Here is a 13,673-nt window from a genome sequence, read left to right as displayed (position 1 = left end):
AAATAATTAAAATCAAAGAGTGTAATAAAGAAAGTAATAAAAATATATTTTACTTTGGTAGTAAGAATGAAATTCACATGTCAGCATCTTAAATAATAAAAAATAAATTTTTTAATTATGTTTGAATTAATGAACATAACGGAATAAAATGAATACGATCGAACGAAACAGAATAGAATAAAATAGAATGAATATACATTTCATTCAATTATTTAATTATTTTATTTAAAATATTTCATTTCATCACATACCTTCTAAATTAAATAAAATAAAAAATAAAAATTTAAATAAAATAAATTCTATCATGTTCTATTACTTTCCATCAATTATTTATAAATCTAAAAAATAAAATCTCATTACTTATCACTCTATTTTATTAACGAAATTTATTCGAGATTGTATTAACTACCGTGTATTTATGGAGGTGAACATGCCCTTGAATTTAGTCGGATATAAATATTTTTATTCAATTAAATAATGGTATTCAATCTCTTATCACATTTTTATTTTATTTTAATTTTTTAAAAAGTAAAAATTTAAATCAACTTAGTGATACCCAACTAAAACTCATGGATATTTAAAAATTTACCTTTATTTTTTATTTTTTTGCAATGCCAATTTATTCTTTTTGATTCACTAAAAAAATTCATCCGTAACATTTAAAAAAAATCATGATATAATGGTATAATTGATTATGCGAGTGTTTCAAAAAAGATATATATAAATAAAATATTAGTTATTTTTTATAATAATGAAATTTTGATTATTTTACCTATTCAATTATTTAATGATTTTTTAAAACATATTTATAAACCTATTAATATATAAAATTCATGCAAAAATTATTCAATTATTATAAATAAGGCCATATTAACTAATACTTTTAAAAAATTATAAATAAATAAAATATTTTTTAAGAATATAAATTATTTTAATTTCTAATACAAAAATTATTTTTTAAACTCTTAAAGCACTGTTTCTATAAATATTATTATATTAAATATATTTGGAGAATTCTAGAATGTTTTTAACTGACTGTATTGCAATAACAATATAATTTTTTAAGAAATTATTTAAATATGTTATAAATTTAATTGCATAGTTTTTAAGAAAAAAGCTACACTATTACCATATACAAATAAAATAATGTTTTAATTTCACAATAGGTAAAAAATAAAATAAAATTGAAAAGGAAATATTAGTAAATTTTGTGACAAGAATAAGCGTCCTTATTAGAGTACCATCGACTTTTCCAAACTTTGTCGTCGCTAGTAATATCCCAAAAGCCTCAAAAATATAAAACACATTTTCTCTCTCCTCTCTCTCACACTTCCCACTGTCCCTCTCTGCATTCAACACTATGTTTCTTTCTCTCTTTTTCATTGCATGATGACTCTATTTTGTTCAAATTTCACTATCCATACTTCATACTTTAAAGACTTTCATTCTGAAAATACTATATTCTCATTTTTCTTCTTCTTCTTCTTCTCTTTTTGAATGGACGTAGGTGGTGATGAAGAGTTCAGGAGGTGTAATAGTAATGGGTCTGGAAACCCCCAATGTGAACCTGAGAGAAAGAAAAACAGGAAGGAAAGTACTTCTGGGAGAAAAAGAAAAGCTGAAGAAAATTCACAAAATGGGGTTGTTGATGAGGATGGAGGTAAAGGGTTGTTTGATGGCGGTGGTGGGATTTTTGCTGAAGGTGAAGTGAATGGCGGTGTTGATCTTGGTATTGGTTCTGGAAATTTTAATCTCTGGCAACAAGGAGGAGAGGGTCAGCAGCTTGTTTTTGGAGAGGGAAGTGGAAATTTAGGTAAGTTTCTTGGTGATGGAGTTGATTTTTTGGGTGGGTTTGTGGAGGATAGGAACGGTGTTGGTTTAGGTCAGCCATGGAGTAGTGTAGGTGTATTTGGAAATGCTGCTGGGGTTTCTGGTGTTGTTAAAGAAGATCATGGAAAATGCGTTGATGGTGTTTGTGGAAATGACTCACTTGGTTTTCATTCTCAAGGAATTGAAGGGTTGATTGGGGAAGAAGAAGCTGGTTTTGGGAATTTATATGATAGGAGTTTTCAAGCACTTCTTTTTCAAGGTAAGGTTTGTGATGAAGATGTGAATTTAATTGGTGGTGGAACAGGCTTTCAAGGGTTGGTTGGTGAAAGTGCTTATGATTTTAGAGGTGAGGTTGGTGAGGGTGTGGGAAATTTAAATGAGAGTGGCGGTAAATTCGGAGGTGAAAAAAATGTTGGTAATGTATTAGAGGCTCCTAATTCAAGTAACAAGGTGAAAGCCATTGGTGTTGAAGAGGGAATAGAACTGTTACCCAGTGGAGGAGTTTCTACTCCTAATGAAGAGGCAAGAGGTGAAGTTTTGAAGCCATTGACAAGGAGAGGAGGAAGGCCCAAGGGTTCTAAGAATAAGAAGAAAGGGGTTAGCTTAGCTTTGGAAGGAAAAGCGGATTGTGGAAGTGATAATGCAGGAGCAATTGGGATGGGCACGGTTGAAGTTTTAGAGAATGAAAAATCAGTGTTTTCTGGTAAGTATGATGGGGAAGGTGTGGACATGGGTGAGATTGCTAGGACAAGGGAGTGTAGTCAACTAGAAGATTTGAAGTATACAGGGGAGATTGTTTTTGCGGCCGGTTATGAAGTTGCCGGGGTTAGTGAGATTTCAAGACCATGCAAGCTTGCTCCAGAGTCAAAGGGTCCGGTAAACAAAGAGAAGAATGTTGAGGAGGTTAGTACTAGCAGTGAAGTTGCTGTTGAGATAGCAAGGCCTAAGAAGCGTGGTCGGCGAAAGGGTTCAACAAATAAAATGGTAACCTATAGTGCTTGTAGCAAAGAAGGAGCTGATGACATTGAAACACAAGGTTCGGAAGAAAAAATGCTGATCGTTCCGTATCAGAAAGGTGCAGATGGGTTTGCAAGCCCAACTAATAAACTTGGTCCAGCATCGTCTACAAGGAATAAATTGAGAAGTATTGAATTTGAGGGTTATAAGAATCCAGAAATGTCTAGTAATGTTCGTCTTGAAGATGATGGAACTCCAAGTGGTTTGGAGATTACTACACTGGCTCCTTTATGTGAGATGGAAAAAGGGATGCCTTTTGAATCTGCCAAACATATTGAAAACTTAACTACGCCGCCGATAATTAAGCGTGGTCGGCCTAAGGGCTCAAAGAACAAGAAGAAAGAGCTAGCCGATCAGGAGCACATAGGCCATGAAGGTGACATCATTAAGCTAATTGGTGTGGAAAATTACGAAGCCACTGCTGTTAGTGTCGGGGATCAGGAATTGGTGGTCCAAACCCTTGGTCAAGATGAGGTTCAGAATGTTAAACCAAAGATCGGTAGACCAAAGGGATCTAAAAATAAGAAGAAAAATATTGACGGTGAAGCTGAAAACAAGTTACATGAGAAAAAAAAACGTGGTAGGCCTAAGGGTTCCGGCAAAAAGCAAAAGGAGAACGCTTCTCGATTGGATGCAGAGATTGAATGTGAGAATAATACACGTGTCTATGGGATTTTGAGTACGACTATACAACATAAACACATACATGAGGAATCCGTTTTACTGCTAGAAGATCAAGTATATAAGAAAGACGATGCAGATTTTGTTCCTGAGTGCTCAAAGGAGTCTGGAATTGAAAAGATAGCAAAGGGATTGGTGAGTGAATCCGACAATCTCCATAAGACTCAGGATGTCGAAGTGGGAGATATTTTTTATGAAAAGGAAGTGAAAGAAACTAGAGACCATGGATTGGAATCTGACAATGTCCATAAGACTCAGGATGTCGAAATGGGAGATATTTTTTATGAAAAGGAAGTGAAAGAAACTAGAGACCATGGATTGGAATCTTCAGATATGATGGTGAGTTGCACTAATAGTCACATTCTTGTCCATTCTTTAGAGTTTCAGTTAATACCTTAGATTGATCGTTTCTTTTTTTACTTTAAACTTGATTCTTTCTTTACTCAAAAATCTCATTTTGAATTCATTTGCACTACTTTTTCTTTATAGGGTGACTGTGAGGCCAAAAAGGAGCCAAGGAATTCAAGGTGCCATCAATGCTGGAAGAAGAGTAGAACTGGTCTTGTTGTTTGTTCCAAGTGCAAAAGAAAGAAATATTGCTACGAGTGCATAGCAAAATGGTAATGTTAACGATTTTTTTTCTAGTGTTCTACTTTATAATGAACTTCACTACTTTATTATGAATTTCACTTGTTAGGTTGTTTATTATTTTTGGCACAACCAACGGGAATGGTTCATAGGAGGAAAAAATAGTTTTATTAACTTGGAAAAAGTATAGCTTTACATACATCGGTTAATATTTATAACCTCTGTAGCACCGGTACCTCTTAAAATTTAAAAAAGGCGTGTCCATGTCGGACACTGACACCGGCACTTGTGATTACGTTTAACTTATTCATTTTTTCAAATTATTACCGGTGTCGATGTGTCAGTGTCGATGTCGTGTTCGGTGTCCGTGTCTGTCCGAGCTTCATGGTTTATAACTCTCAAAGCATGTTACTGATTGCAGATAGGCTCTGGTGTTCTTACGATATTTAAATTCTAAAAATATAGGTACCAAGATAAAACTAGAGAGGAGATAGAGACTGCTTGTCCCTTTTGTCTGGATTATTGCAATTGCCGAATGTGCCTGAAGAAAGCTATATCTACAATGGTGTGTGCTTTCATTCTCTTGCACTCGATTATGCTTTCCATTACTTTTTCTACCTTCACATTTCATGTGAAATGAGTTGTTTATCCACAGAATGGAAATGATGAAGCAGATAGAGATGTCAAATTACGGAAACTGCTTTACTTGCTTAACAAAACTTTGCCATTACTCCAAGATATCCAACGAGAGCAGAGATATGAATTGGAAGTAGAAGCAAGCATGCACGGTACTCTGATTTGATTTGCTTAGTATTATCAAGTTGATGGCCCGATGATTTCAAATGTACAATATTGTGCCGTTTCCTCAGGTTCACAGTTGGTGGAAGAGGAGGATATTCGGAAGGCAGAAGTTGACGACGATGATCGAGTTTATTGGTATTATCTCATAGACCCTCTCATGGTGGAAATTAAAACTTCGGTTATTATTTAAAAAAAAACTCATGTTTGTTCAAGCATTTGTTTTACTTCACTGCATTATGATTATGCTCTAAAATACAACCTTTATCAAAACAAAGACTTGTGTATAACAGAACTACAGTAGCAGAAAGTGCTTAATCAGCAACTGGGCTAACTGTCTTGTAAGTTGTAACTAAATTACTTTTGTCAGTTAGGTACTTCTGGTTTAAAAATACTAGAGTGAAGTGTAATTGTAAGTTAATTTTTGTATGTCAAAACTTACTACAAGAGAAGTTAATTTTTGAGAGAGAAAATTGTTGACCAGTAAAACTTTGATTCTCCATTTTCCTTATTCTGGCATTGGTATTTGTGGAATTTTCTTTTTTATTACCACGGATAGGCGCTCATCTGAATTAATTTTAGTTTGAACTCCATTTATCTCGTATTATGTTTCACTTTGTAAATTGTAGGTATAAGTTGCAAAGTTTGACTCACTTTTTTTTTCATAATGTGATTTACTACTAATTTTCTCATTCAATTTTGTCGGTTTTCTTGTTTTACAGTGACAACTGCAATACATCCATTGTCAATTTCCACAGAAGTTGTTCCAATCCTAATTGTCAGTATGATCTCTGTCTTACTTGTTGCACTGAACTAAGAATTGGAGTTCATTGTAAAGATATTCCTGCTAGTGGTAATGAGGAAATGGTCGACGCGCCACCTGAATCCATTCCTTGGAGAGCAGAGACAAATGGTAGTATTCCCTGCCCTCCGAAAGCTAGAGGAGGTTGCGGTATTGCTACCCTCTCACTGAGGCGCCTATTCGAAGCTAATTGGATTGACAAGTTGACTAGAGGCGTGGAGGAACTTACCGTAAAATATCAGCCACCTATTGCTGATCTTTCTCTAGGATGTTCAGAGTGCCGTAGTTTTGAGGAAGACGTAGCACAAAATTCTGCAAGGAAGGCAGCTTCAAGAGAAACCGGTTATGACAACTTTTTGTACTGTCCGGATGCTGTTGAAATCGGAGAAACAACATTTCAGCATTTCCAAAGACACTGGATAAGGGGTGAACCTGTTATTGTTAGGAATGTGTATAAAAAGGCCAGTGGTCTTAGCTGGGACCCAATGGTGATGTGGAGAGCTTTTATGGGGGCAAGAAAAATATTAAAAGAGGATGCCGTTAATTTTAAAGCCATTGATTGCTTGGATTGGTGCGAGGTTTGTGTTCGGATTTCTAAATTAAATTTGCCTCTACATCTTATTTATTTTGATTAGGCATATAATGTTTGATATCCCAGAATATTAGTATTGCAAAAATCATATTAATTATCCCGAGTTGTATATATTGTCATAAAAACTATCCAGAGAAGACTCTTAACAATTTGGTCATCAAGCAACAATTAACTCACCTATTTTTCAGCTTTTGATTGGAGATTTTTATAATGGTTCTTAAAAGAAGAACATTATTTTTTCTTTATGGTGATGCAGGTAGAAATTAACGCCTTTCAGTTCTTCAAAGGCTACTTGGAAGGTCGTAGATACAGAAATGGATGGCCAGCTATGCTGAAGCTAAAGGATTGGCCTCCATCAAATTTTTTTGAAGAGTGTTTGCCAAGGCATGGTGCTGAGTTTATAGCAATGCTTCCTTTTAGTGATTATACACATCCCAAATCCGGTATTTTAAACCTGGCCACAAAGCTCCCTGCTGTTTTGAAGCCTGATTTGGGTCCTAAAACATACATTGCTTATGGAACTTCAGACGAGTTGAGTAGAGGTGATTCTGTGACAAAATTACACTGTGACATTTCAGATGCGGTAAGTTCTATGATAAGAGATCCCTTCTGCTTGAATTTTATCATATACAAATAACTGCCTACTGCCGACCATAATTATGTATAGTTTTTCCATTTCTACTTAATTTACACTTCCCTATTTGAGCACTCTCTATAAAGTTGGAACATGTATATCAACTAACTGATTGTTCAAGTTAACATAATCGATAACAATATTGCTTAAAAGAACATTTCCTTTGACAAAGCTGGTGGTCAAATTTGTATTTTGTCAATGGTGGTAGTTTGCACCTGGGATATAAAATAATAACCAGGCCACATTGCTTATCAAATCTAAATCTTGTATTATGTGAAAGGGCTAAGTTTCAAATTTAATGGCATTGAAAGTTGAAACTAGTTTTTATCAGCTAAAGTGACGATCATATAAAATCTCGGAAGGACCTCAGAATACTTATATATGTAACTCGTTTAAATGCTTTAGCTTGAGCTGGAGTGTTGGATAAGTAAAAAATAGTTAAATTTGTCTAGTTCGTAAAATTTCGTGTAAAATTGGAAAACACATTGATTGATTACAATAATTAAAGGATAAACTATTGTTTGTGTCACATGTCAGCATACAAGTTTTCTCCTTCTCATGTTATGCATTGATCAGGTCAATATTCTGACACATACTGCTGAGGTAAAGCCACCACCATGGCAATCCAGAATCATAAAAAAGTTACAAAAGAAGTATGAAGTTGAAGATATGCGTGAGCTCTACAGTCATGACAAAACGGCAGTTGGTTTACCTAGAAAAAGAGGCAGAAAGCGTCGCGTAGGTTTTAGCGTGGATCCTAAAATTTCTGAAAAAGAAGACACTAATGGTAGAGACTCAACCTTACAAGGAAGTCAAGGAAAAGAAGAGAAATTAGATGAACAAGAATCCTCAGAACCCACCAAAATAAAATTCGATTTAAATGCCAGCGAGCAGGAAATCTCCAATTCACCAAGGTTTCAGCAATTTGACCTCAATAGTCATGACTCCAGTTTCTTGGTTCCTGGAAACGATTGTGAGTCAATGCATTATGATAACGTGCAACAAAGGTGCTCATCTCAAGGTGATGAATCTTATAAAGGAATTTCATCAGTGATTGATGATCAACCTTGTAGTGGAACAAAAGAAACAAAAATTGTCAACAAATTAAATTCTTCAGACGACTTCTGTTCAGATGTCGAGACTAACAATATAGATTCAGTCGAAAAGGATAGTTTGAGTAATAGTTTATGTCAAGATGATGTTCATTTGGGGACTCAAAATGGGAGTGCTGTATGGGACATATTCCGCAGGCATGATGTTCCCAAGCTAACAGAATATCTAAAGAAACACCATAGAGAGTTTCGCCACATAATTAATCTTCCGGTGAATTCTGTAAGTACTGTTGCCTTATTTTCTTTGGATTATAAGTGTTTTGTATTATTTTGTTTTCTAAATTTGTATATATATATTTTTTGGCTTCAGGTGATTCATCCCATTCATGACCAGATCCTTTATTTAAATGAGAAGCATAAAAAGCAACTAAAGCTAGAATATGGTATGAAGTTATGCTTTAATTAGTGATGCAATTTATGTAGATTTTGTAGCCAAGAACTCTTTTTCCTACCAGGTGTTGAACCGTGGACGTTCGAGCAACATCTTGGGGAGGCTGTTTTCATACCTGCAGGATGCCCACATCAAGTGAGAAATAGAAAGGTAGATAAGATCCTTTTTACCTGCAATCAACAATGTATATTTCAATCTAGAATTTGATCTCTAAACTTCAAAATAGGATCTTTGTACCATAAATCACCAAATAGAAGCGGTAAACTGAAACTTATTTTATATACATAAACTTCATCAAACCCAGGAATAAGGAAACCTACAAACAAACACAATTCATGGAATCTTTTATCTAACAAGGTATTTTTGTCACCTGAAGACTCTTAGGAGAAGAGTGCTTTTAAAAAAAAAGGAGTAAGTGGTAGGAATGCAGGGTTTTGGGGAGTTTGTTTTCTTCATAAAAAAGAATCCACTGAATTTGAGGGAATTAAAAAAATGTATTGAACGAAGATTTTGGGGGGCTTCTGTTGTGAAATCGAAAGGATTCTTGCACCAAAAAATATGATCTGTGAGACTAAGAACATAAACAACCAACTAAACAGTTTGGTTGTCAATAGCACCCTATAGCGGTGTAGGGTGGTGGCATGGCTCCTCACTGCTATGCTATTGGCCTGCAAAGTGCTATTGACGGTATTGGTCATAGCGGCCGCGGATGGCAATTTTGTAGCGGCGCTATAACGACACAATAGCAGCGCCATTACGATTTGATGGCCGCAATTCTCAATTTGGGACAAATTCGAAAATCCAAATATTTTGTAAGGGTATATTGTTCTTCACTGTTTGTCACCGTCTTCATCTGTTTCTTCGCCGCCCCTTTCCCAGCCTTCCCGTTTTCCACTGAGGCTAATGAACCAGCAAGAGTTACTAGACATCAATCTAGACTTGCTACTCTTGTGTCTAATGGAAATGAGGAGTTGGAGGTGGAAGAGTCAGAGTTTGAATCAAGTGATGAACAAGATAATATTAATGTGGTGGAACTTAGAAGTGAAGATGAGTAGGATGCAGATGTTATTTAGAAATTTCATTTTGTTTACGTTTAGAACTTAGCTTAGTTATTTTGAATATAATTTGATTTGATGGGAACTCGTTTTGATGGGATATTGGATTGGGATATCTTCGATAGAGGCCCAAATGGCTCGGCCCACCAACTCTCGAACATTTAAGTATCTGGATGAGTACCTTAGTAGGGGATGGTGAGGTCTCTTGGCAAGTACCTTATCCAGCCCGACCTACTCCCTCTTGTTGTGGGCCACGTCCTAGCGAGTTGAATAAAACTCAGTCATGGAATAACTGAAGTATTGATTGGACCTATCCCACATCCAACATAATAGGGTGACTCACGCCAATTGTTCCTTTAATGTGTCATACCTGGGAGACGTGTAGTCGATTTTGTAGGCGTAAGAATCGGTCTCCCCATTGGCCTCTTCATCAAAGTTCACGTCTATAAATACTCGGCTAGGTAGTTGAGTAAACCATTCACTTTTTGACATATCAGAACCTATGATGCATAGGTATGGGTACGGTACCCGGTGCGGGTACGGGTACCGGTACAGGATACGACATTTTAAAAAAAACCAAGATACGGGTATGTTAATAAGAAATAAGAATTTTCTATAAAATGTATGAGTAGAGAATTAAATTGTTAGGTTCATAATAAAACACCACTATTAAAAATTGAAAAAACCAAAAATAATGTTAAAGATACAATAACAAAAAAATTAAAACACATAAATATACTATATTGGTATTTGAGAAAATCACAAATTTCATTCAATATCGAATAATGAAAAAAAATGAAGTACCACGAGTACGGTACGAGTACCCGGTACCGGTACTTCACCATTTTAGAAATATCCATGCTTCAGAGATCAGAACTAAATAAGCCATCTTGTGTACCTTATCGCAGACATAATAACATCTATTGTACTCACCGCAAGTACATATATGTATGCTGTTGGAGTATATGTTTACTGTTAAAACTTTACTATTTATGCTGTTGCAATTTCTATTTTTAAGTGTTTTATATGCATTGTTGAATTCATATTTACTATGTACATTGTTTATTAGTCTTCACAATAGCGGTCATCCCGCTATCCGTTATACCACTATAGCATTTTGGGGACTAGCTAAACAGACTAGAGCAAAAATAGTCTACTCTACCAATAAATATGAAAGCAAAATCACAATAACAAGAATAAAGATCTAAAATGATCTACTATGGAGAACAAAGAACTCTCCGATCCACTACCAATATAGAGTTTTTAATCTAGAAATTAGCTCAACAAGTTCAGAAAAACATCACCTTTTTTTTTTAATGACAAATTGTTCATAGTTAGTTGTTAGTATCATATTTACACCTTTGTCAGAGATTGAACCCTGGACCTCCAACTCCTTTAACCCTTAACTCAACTAATTTCTACTTATTTCTAGGGCAAAACGCTTCATATTTCTTCCAGGCGCCTCCTCCAAATGCATCGCGTTATTGATAAGAATGTAATTCTTTTGCATCATTTTTATAGTTCTTTCTATTGCAGTCATTTTGAGGTGGATAGTAGCCAATATTGGGAAAAGAGGGTATCTAGAATGAAATAGCGTCAACCGAACCTGCAAATGACCCATTAGAAATGAAGTTATAATTCCATATCATCAAACTATTGATAATAATAAAGCTCTTTTGTATCATCTTTATAGTTTTTCCTGTTGAATATCAGCACAGAATCAAATAGATTCTGCATGCTCTCATCTTAGTAAATCTGGCAATTGTTAATTCTTAATCTAATCTTGATCTGCAAAGTAATGACTATATGTTAATCTCATCTTAGTGATTGGTTGAGATATCAAATTTGCTCTTCAACCTTTCATATCTTTATAAATATGAAAGTAGTTATAAATTTTCTGCGTTGGTTTGAATTCCTTAATATTTTCCTATTTACTAATTATACGGAAGGCAACCAAGCATTCCCACCATGACGAGACTTTTGACAATTGTGTTCTATTATTATATAGTTTAACAGAGTTATTTTCTTTTTCAGTCTTGCATAAAAGTGGCTATGGATTTCGTTTCGCCTGAGAATGTTCAAGAATGTGTTCAATTGACAGAAGAATTTCGATTACTTCCTAAAAACCATAGATCTAAGGAAGATAAATTGGAGGTACGCATTTGCATTTCTGGAGAACCCAAAGTAGTTATCACCATTTTTTTGCATGCTGTGTTAGTTCTTACACTCCATACATTCTTTTTCTGTAGATAAAGAAGATGGCACTTTATGCCGCCGATGTTGCTGTCGCTGAAGCCAATGAACTCATGGGAGCTAAATGAGTACTTTACTCTTAACCCTTTTCTATGCTGCCATGCATTATTTTATAAACAAGAGTCTTTCTTTTTACACTAAAACTTTGAGGGAAAAAACATTTATGAAAGATAATTTAAGAGTAAGTGGTACAGTGGGCTAGTACCGTTAGATTCAAATACAAGTTAGATTCGAATACAAGTTAGATTCGGATACAAATATTTTATTTTTATCACAAATATATATATTTTTAAAATATCAAATTGTATGTGACTATGATATGATGATCTTATTAATTATTATAGAAACTAGTAGCAGACTTTGCATTTATATGGCATGTCTTAACTTAGGGTGTTCTTGCTGTTTTTCAGATGAAGCCAAAGCCTGCCACTAACAACTTTTTGAAAAATAACTCGAGAGAAGCAATTTTGCTACTGCCTGATAGTTTTGTTGTATCGTGATTGTAACCATTTTCAAAGAGCCTGTGTAGATGGCTGTATCTTGTTGTACTGTATCATACAAGTCATTGAAAATTACATCAAAGTTCAAGTTGAATATTGGTTGCTGCTACACTGTCACTAGACACTGGCAACATGTGTACAATAAAGCGAAATACTCGTGAATATTTGAAGACCGGTGTGTTCAACATTGGGGTGTTGGAAACTAGTTCTAGCCAGGTTGAATATTTTTAGCTAGACACTTATATGAATGAGTGATTTTCTTATTCAACATTTTTTAAAATTTTTTGTAACTTCTAGGGTCAGATCTTGAAGATCTTGAATCATGTAAATCATTTTAAGAAGTCTGGATTTTATGCAATCACAAAGTATCATCAACCTCAATTCAAATGAAGATTTGACAGTTTATGTTTTGATATGCATTTTCAGTTTGGTGAAGTAAGGACATTGATTAAGAACTAGTAATAGACAATTTCTCATGCAAACTTACTTCTTCTGATTCTTCAATAACTGCCATAAGAATAACTTTAAACATAATTCTCTCTTGACTCTTATTAAATCAATATGAACAATTCTTCATCCTTTTGACTTTTTTATTATGATATGATGAGCCTATGATTCATCTTCATGATTTCTGTTGAAACCGAATAATTTTCTCCATTAAAAGATGGATCAACTCCGAAGAATATCTTCAAAATTCTTGCTCAACACATCAAAGTTAACTTTGATGATTCAAATTTTCTTTTCTGGAAATTTTAAGTTAAAGGAATCATTTTGATTCATAAACTCCATTGCCATCTTGTAAATTCTGCAAGTCCTCCAAGATATCTCTTTGTAGAAGATTGTGCTTTTGATACTGGAAATTCAGCGTATTCGACATGGCAACAAGAGGATTCGCTCCTGTTTACGCGGCTTCAAATAACTCTCTTAGATTTAGTTGTTACTCGTGTTGTTAGTTGTGTTCAAGCACATAAAATCTGGTTAGCAATTGACCAATTTCAGAGAATGCATATCAATGTGAAGTCGAGTCAGCTGTGTTATGAACTAAAAGTGCAGTGATAAATGAGATTTAACAATTTCACAATTTCCAAGTCAAATTTAGCAAATTGATGATATCCTTGATTCAATTGGAGATCCAATTTCACACCGTTATCAACTAGAAGCAAATCTTGATGGTCTTCTTATTGAATATCAAGCCCTAACTCGATAATTCAGTATTGTGATGATATATGTCCTACGGTTGTTGCTGAAGCGATGCTTCTCTCACATGAAGCTAGGCTAGATTGAGCTAATCGAACTCCAATCATTGAACCTCTGCAGTGAATCTTACTCAAGGTAACACCTCAACTCCAACAAACTTTGATTCAACATTTCCTCAAGAAAACGGGTCTTAAGTTACTAGTCAAAAGTCCCAACAACAATT

At 34.7% G+C, this 13,673-nt stretch overlaps 1 protein-coding gene across 1 annotated transcript; it reads left to right on the top strand.

The window, feature by feature from the left end:
• The first annotated feature begins 1,267 nt into the window (after positions 1 to 1,267).
• On the top strand, positions 1,268 to 12,663 carry LOC127098508 (uncharacterized). The gene is made up of 13 exons (XM_051037116.1): positions 1,268 to 3,867; positions 4,018 to 4,148; positions 4,582 to 4,681; positions 4,772 to 4,904; positions 4,986 to 5,052; positions 5,637 to 6,294; positions 6,565 to 6,891; positions 7,519 to 8,274; positions 8,365 to 8,437; positions 8,510 to 8,595; positions 11,535 to 11,654; positions 11,750 to 11,821; positions 12,164 to 12,663. Exons 1-12 carry the CDS (start codon positions 1,498 to 1,500, stop codon positions 11,819 to 11,821), a joined length of 4,893 nt encoding a protein of 1,630 aa, XP_050893073.1. The 5' UTR covers positions 1,268 to 1,497; the 3' UTR covers positions 12,164 to 12,663.
• Positions 12,664 to 13,673: the final 1,010 nt, after the last annotated feature.

Source organism: Lathyrus oleraceus, chromosome 6 (assembly GCF_024323335.1).
Source record: "Lathyrus oleraceus cultivar Zhongwan6 chromosome 6, CAAS_Psat_ZW6_1.0, whole genome shotgun sequence".
Lineage (NCBI taxonomy): Eukaryota > Viridiplantae > Streptophyta > Magnoliopsida > Fabales > Fabaceae > Lathyrus > Lathyrus oleraceus.
Note: the sequence above shows the minus strand (reverse complement) of the source record. Positions and strands in the feature narration are given on the sequence as shown.